This window comes from Oryctolagus cuniculus, chromosome 15 (assembly GCF_051225735.1).
Source record: "Oryctolagus cuniculus isolate XC-2025 breed Fujian yellow rabbit chromosome 15, ASM5122573v1, whole genome shotgun sequence".
NCBI classification, from domain to species: Eukaryota; Metazoa; Chordata; class Mammalia; order Lagomorpha; family Leporidae; genus Oryctolagus; species Oryctolagus cuniculus.
Window position 1 is genome coordinate 30537860 of NC_142881.1, and position 13236 is coordinate 30551095.

Below are 13236 nucleotides of genomic sequence, written 5' to 3' on the forward strand. Positions count from 1 at the left end.
CCGAGGGGACTGCTTTCCTGTGCGGTGAGTCTCCTGGCCACAAAGCCCTTCTTTAAAGGACTGGATAGTAAATGTTACAGGTTCTGTGGGCCAAACGGTCTCACAAGTACTCGACTCTGCCATTGTGGCTGCGGAAAACAAACTGGTCTCTATGGTCTAGTGAGTGTTTACTGGCGAAAACAAGTGGAGGAGAGATGTTGGGGTTTGACCTACAGGCACAGGCCATGAGCTCCTAGCCCAGAGACCACAGCAGGTATGGCAGATCCACTATCAAGGGTGCGGTCTCAGCCCAAGCCCGGGCGCACTGTGCCTCAACAAAGCTCCCAAAAGAAGCCAAAGTTGCCTCCTCCAGGAGCAAGAGCCTAATGTGCTTTTCTTGCTAACGCGCGGGTGGGGCTGGGGGTGGCCCGAGGCTGGGGGAAGCGTTACTCACTCAAGGTTCGCAGCAGCTTCTTGCCCATGGTTTCTTCGAAGTCGCTACTGCAAGGGCTGGTCTCCGTGTCCAGGTGGATGTTACAACATTCATTGTCTGACGCTGAGAGAGGAAGGAAGAGAGAACTCAAGTTTTTTCGACCTCCATGCCCAGGGATCAAGGCAAGGTGATTCTGCGTGACATCCTGTACAGGAGCCTGCGCAGGGTGGCGTGGCAATGGAGGGAAGGCCCAGAGGGTGCTGGCAACAGGCATTTTGGTGCCATAAAAGGAAGGGAAGGCAGAAGTCCATGCAAAGGGAGGGATAATGCCCTCACCCCCAAGCACCATTTGGCAAAGGAGGAAGGGCACGGTATATTCTCCACCCAAAGGGCATCTGGGGAAAGGTAGGGCTGTCTCCCTCCTCTGCTCACACAGCCCTGGCAAACTGTAGGCTCAACAACCTTCAAGCACCCTCAGAAGGGGATTCCAAGAGAACCAGGAGGAGGTCATGGCTTAGGGCCAACCAGGCAGGCAGGTGACGAGCCGGAGACGGCACTGCACCGAAACCCAGAGACTGAGGCTGCTTCAAGCACAGGTTTGGACTTGAGCAAACGTTTCCCTTGTCTAGGCCTCCAGGGTCCTCAGGTGTCCCATGCGGAGGGAGGACTGGGTGATTTCAAAGACTACCCCACCCCACGCCTCCATTCTGACGCCTTTGCCACATTTTCTTCCCTTGTGCTTTGGCGATGGATTCGGTGTGTGTGGGAGAGAAGGGTCACTGGTTTTAAACTTGTATCCTGGAACGGTGACCCTCCAGGATTTTCTGGGTTAGCCAGGAGTCCAAGAGTGTCGTCTGCTGGCCTCGTAAGTTCTCTTCAAGGCATTTCTCTGGGTCTGAGGGCTCTTACACTCTGGATTAGGGTAGGTCTGAGAGGTCCGGTAGGGGAACAGGTGGCCTGAAGGTGGGTGTAGGGGCCTCCTGAGAGTTTGGGGTGTGTACTTAGTGAGCACAGAAAGATGTCGGGATTGCTGGAGCAACCGCACCATCAGGGCAAAAGCGTTCAATGTCTCGGAGGCAATGCAATCTAGGACCTCAGGAAAAACTCCCAGACAACCTTGGGTCTCTGGGCCCAAAGGAAGGGGTGCTGCTGGTTAGAGTGATGACTGAGCCGGCACTCTGGCATAAGGGGTTAAACTACCGTCTGCACCAGCTTGAGACCCGGCTGCTCCACATCTGATTCAGCTCCTTGCTAATGTGCCTGGAAAAGCAGTGGAAGATGGCCAAGTGCTTGGGCCTCTGAACCCACATGGGAGACCCAGAAGAAGCTCTTGGCTTTGGATCGACCAACTCCAGCCATTGTGGCTATCTGGGGAGAAAACCAGCAGATGGAAGATCTCTGTTTCTGCCTCTCTTTTTCTAAGAAAAAAAAAAAAAGAGTGATGGCTGACTCCAGTTTCCTAGTCTGTAAGGCGAGTCGAATAATAACTACCTACTGTAGATGCTCCACACATGGTGATATGTGTGCCCTTAAAGTATACTGTCCCGTTTATACTCAACACCACTTCCCAAGAGAGCTACCATCATTTATAGCTATTCATGTAGGAGGATCATCAATGAAGATAAGCAACTTGTCTTAAGTAACTTGTCTAAAATCGCACAGCTCCTACATGAAGGAGTTGGGGGCTGGATCCAGGCAGAGTCCAAGCTCCTAACACTGCCTACCACAGCTGTCCTGGGAGAATGAACGAGACAGGGCCCAATCCATAGCAGGTGCTTGGTGGGCGTGTCTCTCCCGTGGCTATGTAAGGAGGTGGGAGGGTGTACTCCAGGGCTGGGGTCCCAGGGCTCCTCTCACCCAGCTTGCCGTGTGCCATCTCCTTGCCCAAGATGATACTCGTCTGAGCCCAGACTCCGTCCTGACCTGCTCCTGTGGGACCTGCTGCGGGAGACAGCGAGAGCTGCTGTGTGCTCTGCTCCTCCAAGTCGGTTGTCTCCTCCTGGGTGAGAGCCAGCTCCTCCATCCTCAGGTACACCACCTCGCCGGGGCTTCTCAGCCCGTCCGAGCGGCTGCCTGTGGAGGACAGTGGACGCCTCAGGCTCCGCTCGGAAGGGGGCCTGGGGCTCTGTGAGGCACGAGATGGGAAGGAGGCTCGGCCATCCGCCCACTGACTTACACGGGAGGCTGCTCCTGTGGTTGAGGAGTGAGACGGCAGCAGGGTCATCCTTGGGGGTCTGAGGCGTGCCCCGGGTCGTGGGGGCCTTGCTGGAGTCCCCGTCAGTGAAGGCGCCCATGTCGGGGGACTGGGGTGAGCTGTCCAGGTGGCAGGCGGTGAGTGCGTTCTGGTACTGCTGCCGTGTGATCTGGGGAGAAGCAGGCAGACGCTCAGGAGCAGGGCAGGGCCCTCCCTGGACCGCCCAGCTCAGAGGCAGCCCAGCTCAGAGGCAGCCCTGCTCAGGTGCCTCGGAACCCTTGGCCTTTGAGGCTTGAGACCCAGCTCGGCAGATGAGGGACGATGAGGGGCCGCCACCGGTTCCTACGGCTCATTGTTATTGGCTGCAGGCCCTTAGGGTGTACTCAGTGGAGCTTGTCTTAGTCTGTTCTGTGTTGCTACAACAAAATACCTGGGGCTGGGTACTCTACAAAGAGCAGGGGTTTATTTGGCTGGAGGGTCCAAACAGTGTGGCACTGGCAACTGGCTGTGACACAACACGGCAGAGATGCGGGAATGGAAATGGCCAAGTGCAGAGGGGCCAAGCACGTGGGGTGACCTCACTTCACTACCACCTGCTCTCACGAGAAGGAGCCCAGCCCTGTGAGAGCCACATTGATCCCTTTTGAGGGTGGTGCCCCTTGACCCACCTTCCCCTGACGCCCCAGCTCTTAGAGATCTGCCACCTCTTACGCTGGGGACCAGGCTTCCACCACACGAACCTTTAGGGAACACATCCAAAGCCTACCCCCGAACCCAACCACACCGCAATCAAGCTTTCTTCCCTTGAAACCCTGGAGAAGCTAGAGGGCCTCTTCCGTTAGCAGAGTGTCTGCCGACAGAGAAACTCAAGCCACATGTTTACACTACTGACAAGTGTTCTCCTTCTGAGTCAGCCGGCAGGGGGAATGAGGCAGGACCCAGGTGAGGGAGTCTCTGTCCCCAGGCCTCGCTGGCAGGAAGCTGGAGGCTGACACTTGAGAAAGCATAGGCATTTCTGTGTTGGGCTTGGCCAATTACTGCACCTTGGACCACAGCACAGCTATCTCTCTGTTGTCACCTGTGGTTCATGGGATTTTCCTGGTGTGTCAAACCTCACCTGCAAGGAAGGTGTCTGGAGAGTGAGTCAGGTCCTAGCTAGAGCAGAGGGAACCGGCGTGATCCCAGGCAGGAAAAATGTGGCTCAAATATCTCTTCTCACAGAGAGAAAGAAGGCAATGCCTGTTCTTTAGGTGTGGATCACAGCCTGGCACCGTGAACCCTTTTCTCTAGGAAAACAGGTTGGTGCAGAAATGTGGTGTCACCAATCAACGACTGGCACTGGAGGAAGAATGACAATGGCACATGGTGCAATATCCTGCCCAAGTCCTGTGATTTCCCGAAGTGCTTTCATGCCCCATTATCGCATCAAACAAGAGGACACAAAAAACTACAAATACTATTCATTCTGCCTTCTCTTTCCTATAGGGACAGGACTGGCACCGCGTGTTGGAACAGTAAAGATTTGTGGCTGGCGACAGCAGAGGGCACGGTTAAGACTGGAACACTGAACCGAGGGCAGAGCAGAGGGCATGGTTAAGGTCCACATTTGGAACAGAGAGTGGGCTTGAAGTTGGCTTGGTGTCTGGCGAGGTCTCTTTCAACAGTGGCCTCTTGTCAATGGTTCCATCTTCAGCACCGGCTCTGCAAGCCTTCCTTTCCCCTCTTGCATCTCCCCTGGCTTCTGGAGGGTTTGTGGCGACTGAAACCCAAGACCTCGAGTCAATCCTAGACTGCTCATGCCCAGCCTCTGGGTTGGCTCTCCAGCTCACTTGCCCATCCGCCCACCCTCCGCCTCTCCTTTCTGTTGTGCAGGTCTTTTCATTGGCTCAGTTAATTCATCTCGCTTTCTTATTGGTCTATGCTAGTCTTGCTACATTTTCTAGATCTAATTGCTCTAAACTGTCTCAAAGTTACCAGTGCTAACAAGAGCTCCTTGACATAACCTGTTCTGGGAATTATTTAGCATTCATCTTGAGTATTAAGTCACAATCTTATGTCAAAATATTTGACTTCAATAACCATTCGGGCAATGTTCCCTCTTCATAAGGAGAAATCTATTATTTCCCGTGGTGGGGGACCCATTACTTTATTGGACATTGCCAATTCTTTTTTTCTTCTCTAAAAAACTTCATGATATTTTGCATGACAGTCAAGCAAATTCTAAGCACAACTAACCTGATCAGGAAATACCAAGTAATGTAACCACAAAGCACAATATATATATATATATTTGCAACACCTACAGGACACACACATGCAGAGGTGCCAGACTTCTGGTCACACTGACTGGACAATTTCAGTTCTCTTGGTGGCTTAAATTAATGATTCTCCAACCTCAGCATCAGAATAGTTTCTACTTTACTGGGTCTGGGGTGGAGACTAAGGATCTACATTTCTAGCAAGTTCCAGAAGCTGCTGCTGCTGGTCTGGAGATCACACTTTGAGAACCACTGACTGAAGACCCAGTTAAGATCAGGGGTGGGAATCTGGCCTAATTAAGACACCGCCTGGGATGCACGCATCCCATATTGGAGTACCTGGGTTCAAGTCCCAGCTCCCAGCCCCAGCCCCAGCTGTTGAAGTCATTTAGGGAGTGAACCAGTAGCTGCAAGCTCTCTGTTTGCTTCTCAAAGAAAAAAAAAGTTAAAATCAGACGCAGGTCCTACTTGGGTTTTATTCCTCTAGTCTAAAGAAGCTCAAAGGATAAAGCAGCGAAGTGGTCACAGTCACTGGCTTTGATAATGTGCAGGTCACAACTCTGTGTGCTGTGCTTTATCGCATGGATTTATAGGTCACAAGTTAGCATCTGTCCAGAGTTTTCAAAAGGTTCAATGCCCTGGTTTAGAACACCTGACTTTTTCAGTCTGCTCTGCTGAGCTATAAGAGGTTCCAAAAATAACCCCAAAGATGGAGAAATCTGGCCCTAACACCAAAGGATAGGACAATTCCTAAATGACACTTTCTAAGCTTCCTGTCCCCCCCACCCCAAAAGCAACTGATATTACTCTACTTGAGTTCTTTCATTCCACTTGTCTCCTAGCTGAGTCAAAGAAGGCCAAATGACAGTATGGGAGGAAACATACGATCTGTTGAAGACCAAGTTCCAAGTCCCAGTTCTGCCACTTTCAAGTTGGGCAACTCTGGCCAAATCATTGCCTTCTTTGAGCTTGTAAAAAAGCCCAGAGATAATAAGATGATGTGGGTGAATGGGTTATACAGCTGTTTGGAAGTGCTGTTTGAACTATGTCCACACGAAGTCTCACAATTTGACTTCATAATGGGCATATGTTTCAAAGACAGGGGTCAAACAGCCTGCTGTCACGTCTCAGTTGGCCAAGGTGCAACACCACGGGGTGTGGGGGTGGGCGCAGAGGCCTGCTCCCAGAGTCAGTGTCACTGGGAGTGCTGTGAAAGCAAGACTACGTCTTGGGAAAGTAAATTCTCAAGCAAGGAAATAAAGCAAAAGAAAATGTAGGGGATGGAGAGAGATTCCAAGTGGAGACAATGAGAAAAAGAGAAGAAAAGAGACAGAGAGGGAAGGGGGTGTGTTTTGACTTGACTTTGAAATGGATTTGCTGGCTTAGGGCTCCTATCAGCTGCTAACTTGGCTTTGCCTCCTCACCCCTCACCCCAGCTAGAAACCTCTTGGGAGTGACAATTATTTAACTAATTTATTTACTTTTGGAAAGGTTTTGTTCACACTGTACTACTCTCCCCTTGTCCGTAAGAAACAGTGAGGGCTGGCGTTGTGGTACAGTGCTCTAAGCTGCTGCTCGCAGCGCTGGCATCCCACGTCAGAGCACCGGTTCCAGTCCTGGCTGCTCCGCTTCTGATCCAGCTCCCTGCTAATGTGCCTGGGAAGGCAGAGGAAGATGGCTCAAGTGCTTGGGAGGCCTGGATAAAACTCCTGGCTCCTTGCCTCAGCCTGATCCAGCCCTGGCTGTTGTGGCTATTTAGGGAGTGAACCAGTGAATGGAAGAGGCCTCTCTCTCTCCCTTTCTCTCTCAGTTGCTCTACCTCTCAAATGAATAAATAAACCTTAAAAAAGGAGAAAGAAGCAGTGGTTTACACCCTCCAGCTACCTGGAATCAAGGATCCAGGAACTCTAACCCACTCCTTACATATCCTTAGCAAGAAAGGATGAGCTGGGAATAAAGCATTCCCATGGTAACAATCCTGAATAAGTGAGACAGACTCCCTTGTGAGCTACGGAGCTCCTGTCACTGGAGGTGTCCACACAGCCATTAAACTGCCACTTGTAGTGATGCTACACAGAATATTCAGACAGCTACCATCGGATCTAACACTGGAAGAGGCAGCATGGCGGAGTGTGGATGGATGGGGTGGGGGTGACGGGTCCAGGTGCAGGGGAGAGGCACACATGGGGTGCGGGTCTGCTCTGTTGGTGGTGAGTGTATAAAGGGAGAGCCACCACCCCTGGCTGCCTCCTCCATGTGTCTCAGCCCCTTGCTTTCACACTGCTTTATTTAAAACCTTTTTTCTGAACTAGGAACTGCTGCCATGCCAACGTGTCACCTTTAAAGCAGCGGCTAACAAGACAACACTCCGGGAGATGACGTTCGCAGGAAGCAGCCTCTGCCCTGCTTCTCCCCAGCTGCGTTTCTACATTCAAGCATCACTGCTGGCCAGTTCCCTCCCCGCCCCTTGTTCACAGTACTGTTGAACAGAAATAGAATGTGAGTCAACATGTAATTTAAAATGTTCTCACAGTCACATTAACAAAAGGAAAAAGAAACAGGTGAAATCAATGTTAATAATGTATTTCATTTAATCTAATATATCAAAAATATTTTAACAAGGAATTTTACATTCTTTTTTGTGTTGAACCCAGTGTACATTTTACACCTAGCCCATCAGTTTGGACAAGCTACATCTTGTGTGGTCAACAGCCACATGTGAATACTGGCTACTGCACTGGACGGTGAAGGGCTAGCAGGTCAACCTAAACCACTCTGCTCTGTTTTGGTAATCTGGCCAGCGGTGTGCCCACGACTCACCAGTGTGGAACTGCTCGCTCAGCTCAGTTCCCCTCTCTTCACAATCCCTCCAATGCATCCCATTTCCTTTCATACTCCTGTTTATGGGCGTCACTTGCATGGCATTGTCTGAACTTCTCTGATTCCTTCCCAACTTTTAAAGGCTCAGTACATTTTCCCAGCTAACATGGTGCTTTAAAAATGCCACATAATTTTATACCCAATTAGAGGCTACTCCACACTGGTCACTATAAATTAACCCATATTGCCTCACCCTAACTAGATCTTACTGTATTTACAAGGCAGGGAACATACTTTTAAGTAACAGAAGATATATTTTATTTTTATTTCTTTTCATTTTATTTGAACGAGATAGAGAGGAGAGGGAGATATCTTCTATCCACTAGCTCATTCCCCAGCCAGAGCTGGCCCAGGCTGAAGCCAGGAGCCTGGAACTCCATCCAGGTTTCACATGTGAGTGGCAGGGACCCAAGTACTTGAGCCCTCATCTCCTGCCTCCCAGGGTGTTCCCCAGCAGGGAGCAGGGAGCTGGACCAGAAGCAGAGGAGCCACAGCGCAAACAAGGCACTCCGATTTGGAATGCAGACAACCCAAGTAGCATCTTAGCCACTGTGCCAAACGTCCACCCTAAAAATGTACTTTATACTCATTTCTTTAGTGTATCTCATGCTACCCAGAACCATGATTAATGCTCAACAAATGCTGATTGATTGGCTGATGGAGAGAATCAAACCACTTTTCAAAAGACAGCCTGCTTTCACTTTCCTCTTCACTGCTGTAGATTTCTTAGCAACAGCTTGAATTCAGATGGTCCTGGAAGCCACGAAGGAAATGGAAGCCGACCTTGAAGCTAAGAAAAAACACTGCCCTTTAGAACTTAGAGGCCAGGGTGTCCAGAAGTCTACCTTTAGGCTAATGTGATGTCTCTTGTCATTTTATGAAGTCTGGTTTTCAATTTCAACTTTCAGACGGTTTATTCATCCCTCAAAATACCATCCTGCAATTTAGGGATTCTGCCACCAGATGGTGATGGGGCGCCTTGGCTAAGGTTGCATAATCCAGTTTCAGTCACCAAATACTCTAGTTTAATAATGATACGTACAGAACATACTTCAGTAAAAACACTCACGAGGATTTGTTGGTACCTTCATAACTTATTAAGTACTATTACTTATGGCTTCATTTAATACTTTTTCCAAATAATCACTGGATGCACCTTTCTATCTGTCTTATTTTGTAACTATGAGGTCGAATGACTCCATGGAACCTGAAAAGCCCTTGCAAAATTCTCCTGCAGCCAGCCACAGGGATACTGGACTGTGAAAACACTTTTTTTTTTTTTTGACAGGCAGAGCAGACAGTGAGAGAGAGAGACAGAGAGAAAGGTCTTCCTTTTGCCGTTGGTTCACCCTCCAATGGCCGCCACGGCTGGCGCACTGCGGCAGGCGCACCGCAGCCGGCGCACCGCGCTGATCCAAAGGCAGGAGCCAGGTGCTTCTCCTGGTCTCCCATGGGGTGCAGGGCCCAAGCACTTGGGCCATCCTCCACTGCACTCCCTGGCCACAGCAGAGAGCTGGCCTGAAAGAGGGGCAACCGGGACAGAATCCGGTGCTCCGACCGGACTAGAACCCGGTGTGCCGGTGGAGGATTAGCCTAGTGAGCCGCGGCGCCAGCCTATTTTTTTTTTTTTTTTTTTGCTTTAAAGCAGTGATGTGTGTATTTATTCATAATTGACACATACAGTCATACATCCATATGGGGTCAGTGTGGTCTTCTAGTGCATGTACACAACATGTAATGACCAGGTTAATTAGCACACCCGTCACCTCAAATGCTGACGCTTGTGTTGGGAACATGCAGAATCCCATTAGCTACACTGAGACACACAATTACTGTTCAGTGAGTGACCTACCAAGTTACCCTCCCACCCAGCTGCACCAGGGCACCCATAGCCCATACTCCTCCTCCTGGCCTCTGGTGATGCCTGATCTTCTGAGATCAGCTTTCTAAGCTTTCACACTGAAGTGAGAACGTGCAGTAGTTTTCTTTCTGTGCTGACACAATGTCCTCCTGCCTCATTTCTGCTGCTGCTGCTGCTGCTGCAAATGACAAGGCTGCATCCTTTTTTATGGATGAGTACTATTCCGCTGCATAGAGGTAACCACGTGCTCTTTATCCACTCATCCACCAATGGAGCACCCAGGTAGACTCCACACCCTGGCTGTGTGAACAGTGCAACAAAAAACACGGGAGTGCAGACATCTCTTGGACATTTCGGCTTCCTTTCCTGAAAACACTTATCTTGAGGGGCCGGCGCTGTGGCATAGCAGGTAAAGCCACCGCCTGCAGTGTGGGATCCCATATGGGCACTGATTCGAGTCCCGGCTGCTCCACTTCCAATCCAGCTCTCTGCTGTGGCCTGGGAAGGCAGTGGAGGATGGTCCGAGCCCTTGGGCTGCTGTACTCACATTGGAGACCTGGAGGAGGCTCCTGGATCCTGCCCTGGATCAGTGCAGCTCCGGCCGTTGTGGCCATCTGGGGAGTGAACCAGCGGATGGAAGACCTCTCTCTCTGCCTCTCCTTCTCTGTAACTCTGCCTTTCGAATAAATAAATAAATATTCACACACACAATAAAACCACTTACCTTGCACAGTCTTCTGCTTTCTCACAAACTCCTCAACGTGGGCCCAACTGTTAACATGACCACACTGGAGTAGCTGGCTTTGATTTCCAGCTCTGGCTCCTGACCCCAGCTTCCTGATAATGTTGACCCTAGGAGGCAGAGGTGATGGCTCAAGTCATTGGGAGACCTGGATTGAGCTCCTGGCTCCTGGCCTTGGCTCTGACCCAGCCCCAGCAGAAGAGGGCATTTAGGGACTGACTGTACCAGTGAATGGGAGCTTGGTCTGTCTCTACCTCTCAAATAAATAAATTTTTAAACTCCGCATGTTGAAAAATGTGGGAGGCAGAGTGTGGGCAGACAGGTGAGGGAGGTGGATAAAAGAACAACCTAAACAATGGCTCTAACAAAGTTATTAAACCAGGAGGAGGTGATTTTCAACTTTATGGTATAATCTCAGCTTAGGCAAAGAAACCAAACAAAAGTGAACACCAAAGCAAAACACGTTTGTCAAAACAAGTGCTTGAACTCAGAGCTCTCTCTTGTAGGAACGCCCTGTATATCAAAGTTTAGTGTTTTTTTTTTTTAATATATATAAAGGATCCATTTCAGAATCATAAGTCGTATTTAGTTGTGATTTCCTCCTTTTTTTTAAAAAAAGATTTATTTATTTGAAAGGCAGAGTTACAGTGTGTGTGTGTGTGTGTGTGTGAGAGAGAGAGAGAGAGAGATCTTCCATCCACTGGTTCACTCCCTAAATGGCTGCAACAGCCAGGGCTGGGCCAGACTGAAGCCAGGAGCCAGGAACTTCTTCTGGGTCTCCCACGTGGGTGCAGGGGCCCAAGCACTTGGGCCATCTTCTGCTGCTTTCCCAGGTGCATTAGCAGAGAACTGGATCAGAAGTGGAACTGGATCAGAGTGGATGGGCTCCAGGACTCAAACCGGAGCCTATATGAGATGCTGCCAATGCAGGCGGCGGTTTTACCCACTACGCCATAGTGCTGGTCCCAATGATCCCTTCCCCCCTTTTAAAATTATTGATTTTCATTTTATTTGAAAGAAAATCAGAGAAAGAGACAGAGAGACAGGGAGAGATCTTCTATCCATTAGTTCTCTCCCCAAATGCCGGCAACAGCCAGCAGTGGGCCAGGCAAAGCTGGCAGCCTGAACTCTATCCAGTCTTACATGTGTGTAGCAAGGACTAAACTACTTGAGCCATCACCTACTGCCTCTCAGGGTGTGCATCAACAGGAAACTGTCCCAGAAGTGGAGCAGCCAGGACTTGTACCAGGCATTGCAGTGAGGGATGTGGGTATCCCAAGTGGTGATTTAATTGCTGTGCCAAACCCTTGCCCCTGTTGAAGTTTTAGAGACTGAAGCTACAAGCTTACTCAGATTTAGAAAACACTGTAATTGGTTTCTATCCTGCATTCCACTTTTCCTACCTCTGACATTTCATCCTCTTAGTTTCAAAATGCACAGGCGGAGAGAAGGACCACACTCTGTGCTGTAGGTCAGAGCAAGGTCAGAGCAAGGTCAGAGCAAGGTCACTGGGTCTGACTCAAGCAGAGATGCCAGTAGCTGGCTCCTGACGCCAGCTTCCATGAAAGTGACTTCCCTTTTATGTTCCTTTATATTTTGTCCCCCCAGATTCCTATGCTGAAGTCCTAACCCCAAGATAATGGTATTAGGAGGTGGAGCCTGTCGGGGGGGGGGAGAGTCACATGGGGGAGCTCTCGTGGTGAGATAAGTAACCTCGTAGGAAGAGACCTTGCTTCCTGTCCCCACTCTCCACCACGTGAGAGGCCATCTGCAAACCAGGAGTGGGCCTCCCTGGATACCAGATCTGAAAACACTTTGATCTTGGACTCCTCCTAGAACCGTGAGGAATACATGTTGATTGGTTAAGTCCCCCAGTATCCGGCAATTTGCTGCACCAGCAGCGTAGGACAAACGCAAAGATCTGAGAAACAAACTTTAAATTCCCCAGCGCACATAGGCTACAACGCAGATCCCTCACTCTGGCCTGGAGCAGGCTGGCCCTGCTTCTGACCCGCACCCCACCCCAGCTGCTGCCTACGCACACCAGGGGCAGCACTGGGAGTGAGCCTTGACAGCCGAGCTCTGGCGGTTCTGCCTTGAACGTCCTTTCCACCTCCTCTTTCAGATCCCAGCAAAACGCCCTTTGCTCAGCCTGCTGTGAGAGCCGTCTCAGCCCCAGCCTCCTTGTCTCCTCGGCCCAACCACTGCTTATCTCATGCCCCTGTTCAATTCCCGTGTGGCCCTAGTGCTGTCTGGAGTCATCTAAGGCTGCGGCTTGATCTCCACACACTCACTCGTCAGTGCCAGGTAGGAAGCGGGCATCCATGAAATGCTTTTGAGCCACACACTCAGATTATGACTTCCCATTTCTTTTCCCACACACCGTGCACCCATCCTACAAACCGTTAGGAGCCAGCACACCCAAGCTTCTCTTCTGCTTTTTCTCCACTCTACATCTGAGGAAGTTTGCATCAGCACTGAAAGGGAGCCGTGGGGAGGGAACGCTGGGCTACAGCTCTCCAAGGTTTCACCTCCCTGCCCCACTAGACTCCTTCGGAGTCCATCATCACGGACCCCTGGGGGCACTGCTTAGTCGGCTCCCTGAAGTCATCACTCCCTGGGCCTTCACCGCGGGTTTCCTGCAGGCCTCCCCAAAGTCCCAGGATTTCAGAGCGCGCGCTCTGCAGGCAGGGAAGCTCAACCCTGAAGCTTGGCTCCCTCCCCCTGCTAACTTTCCACGGTTACTTTTATCTGCTGGTCTCAGTGTTAGCTCAGGTGTCCACAGAGTTCTGGAACATAGAAAGCCGGCCAGCACACACTGCTCTCTGAAGGGACAGTCAGGGTGTGTGTTCTGGACAGAAAGACACTCTCTGGGATTGCAGTCCACCT

At 50.5% G+C, this 13236-nt stretch overlaps 1 protein-coding gene across 7 annotated transcripts in view; it reads right to left on the bottom strand.

The window, feature by feature from the left end:
- The window catches only part of CNNM1 (cyclin and CBS domain divalent metal cation transport mediator 1), a 65808-nt gene that overhangs the window by 2981 nt on the left and 49591 nt on the right, over positions 1 to 13236 (bottom strand). For 4 of the 7 annotated variants that reach the window (XM_051824063.3, XM_051824062.3, XM_051824065.3 and 1 more), the window contains 3 exons: positions 2589 to 2775; positions 2270 to 2485; positions 434 to 535 (listed from right to left, as the gene is read on the bottom strand). In XM_051824063.3, the coding sequence (XP_051680023.1) occupies positions 434 to 535; positions 2270 to 2485; positions 2589 to 2775 (505 nt within the window). The remainder of the gene's footprint in view (positions 1 to 433; positions 536 to 2269; positions 2486 to 2588; positions 2776 to 13236) is intronic. The other 3 variants (XM_051824066.3, XM_089314559.1, XM_008270319.5) reach the window with 1 other exon arrangement.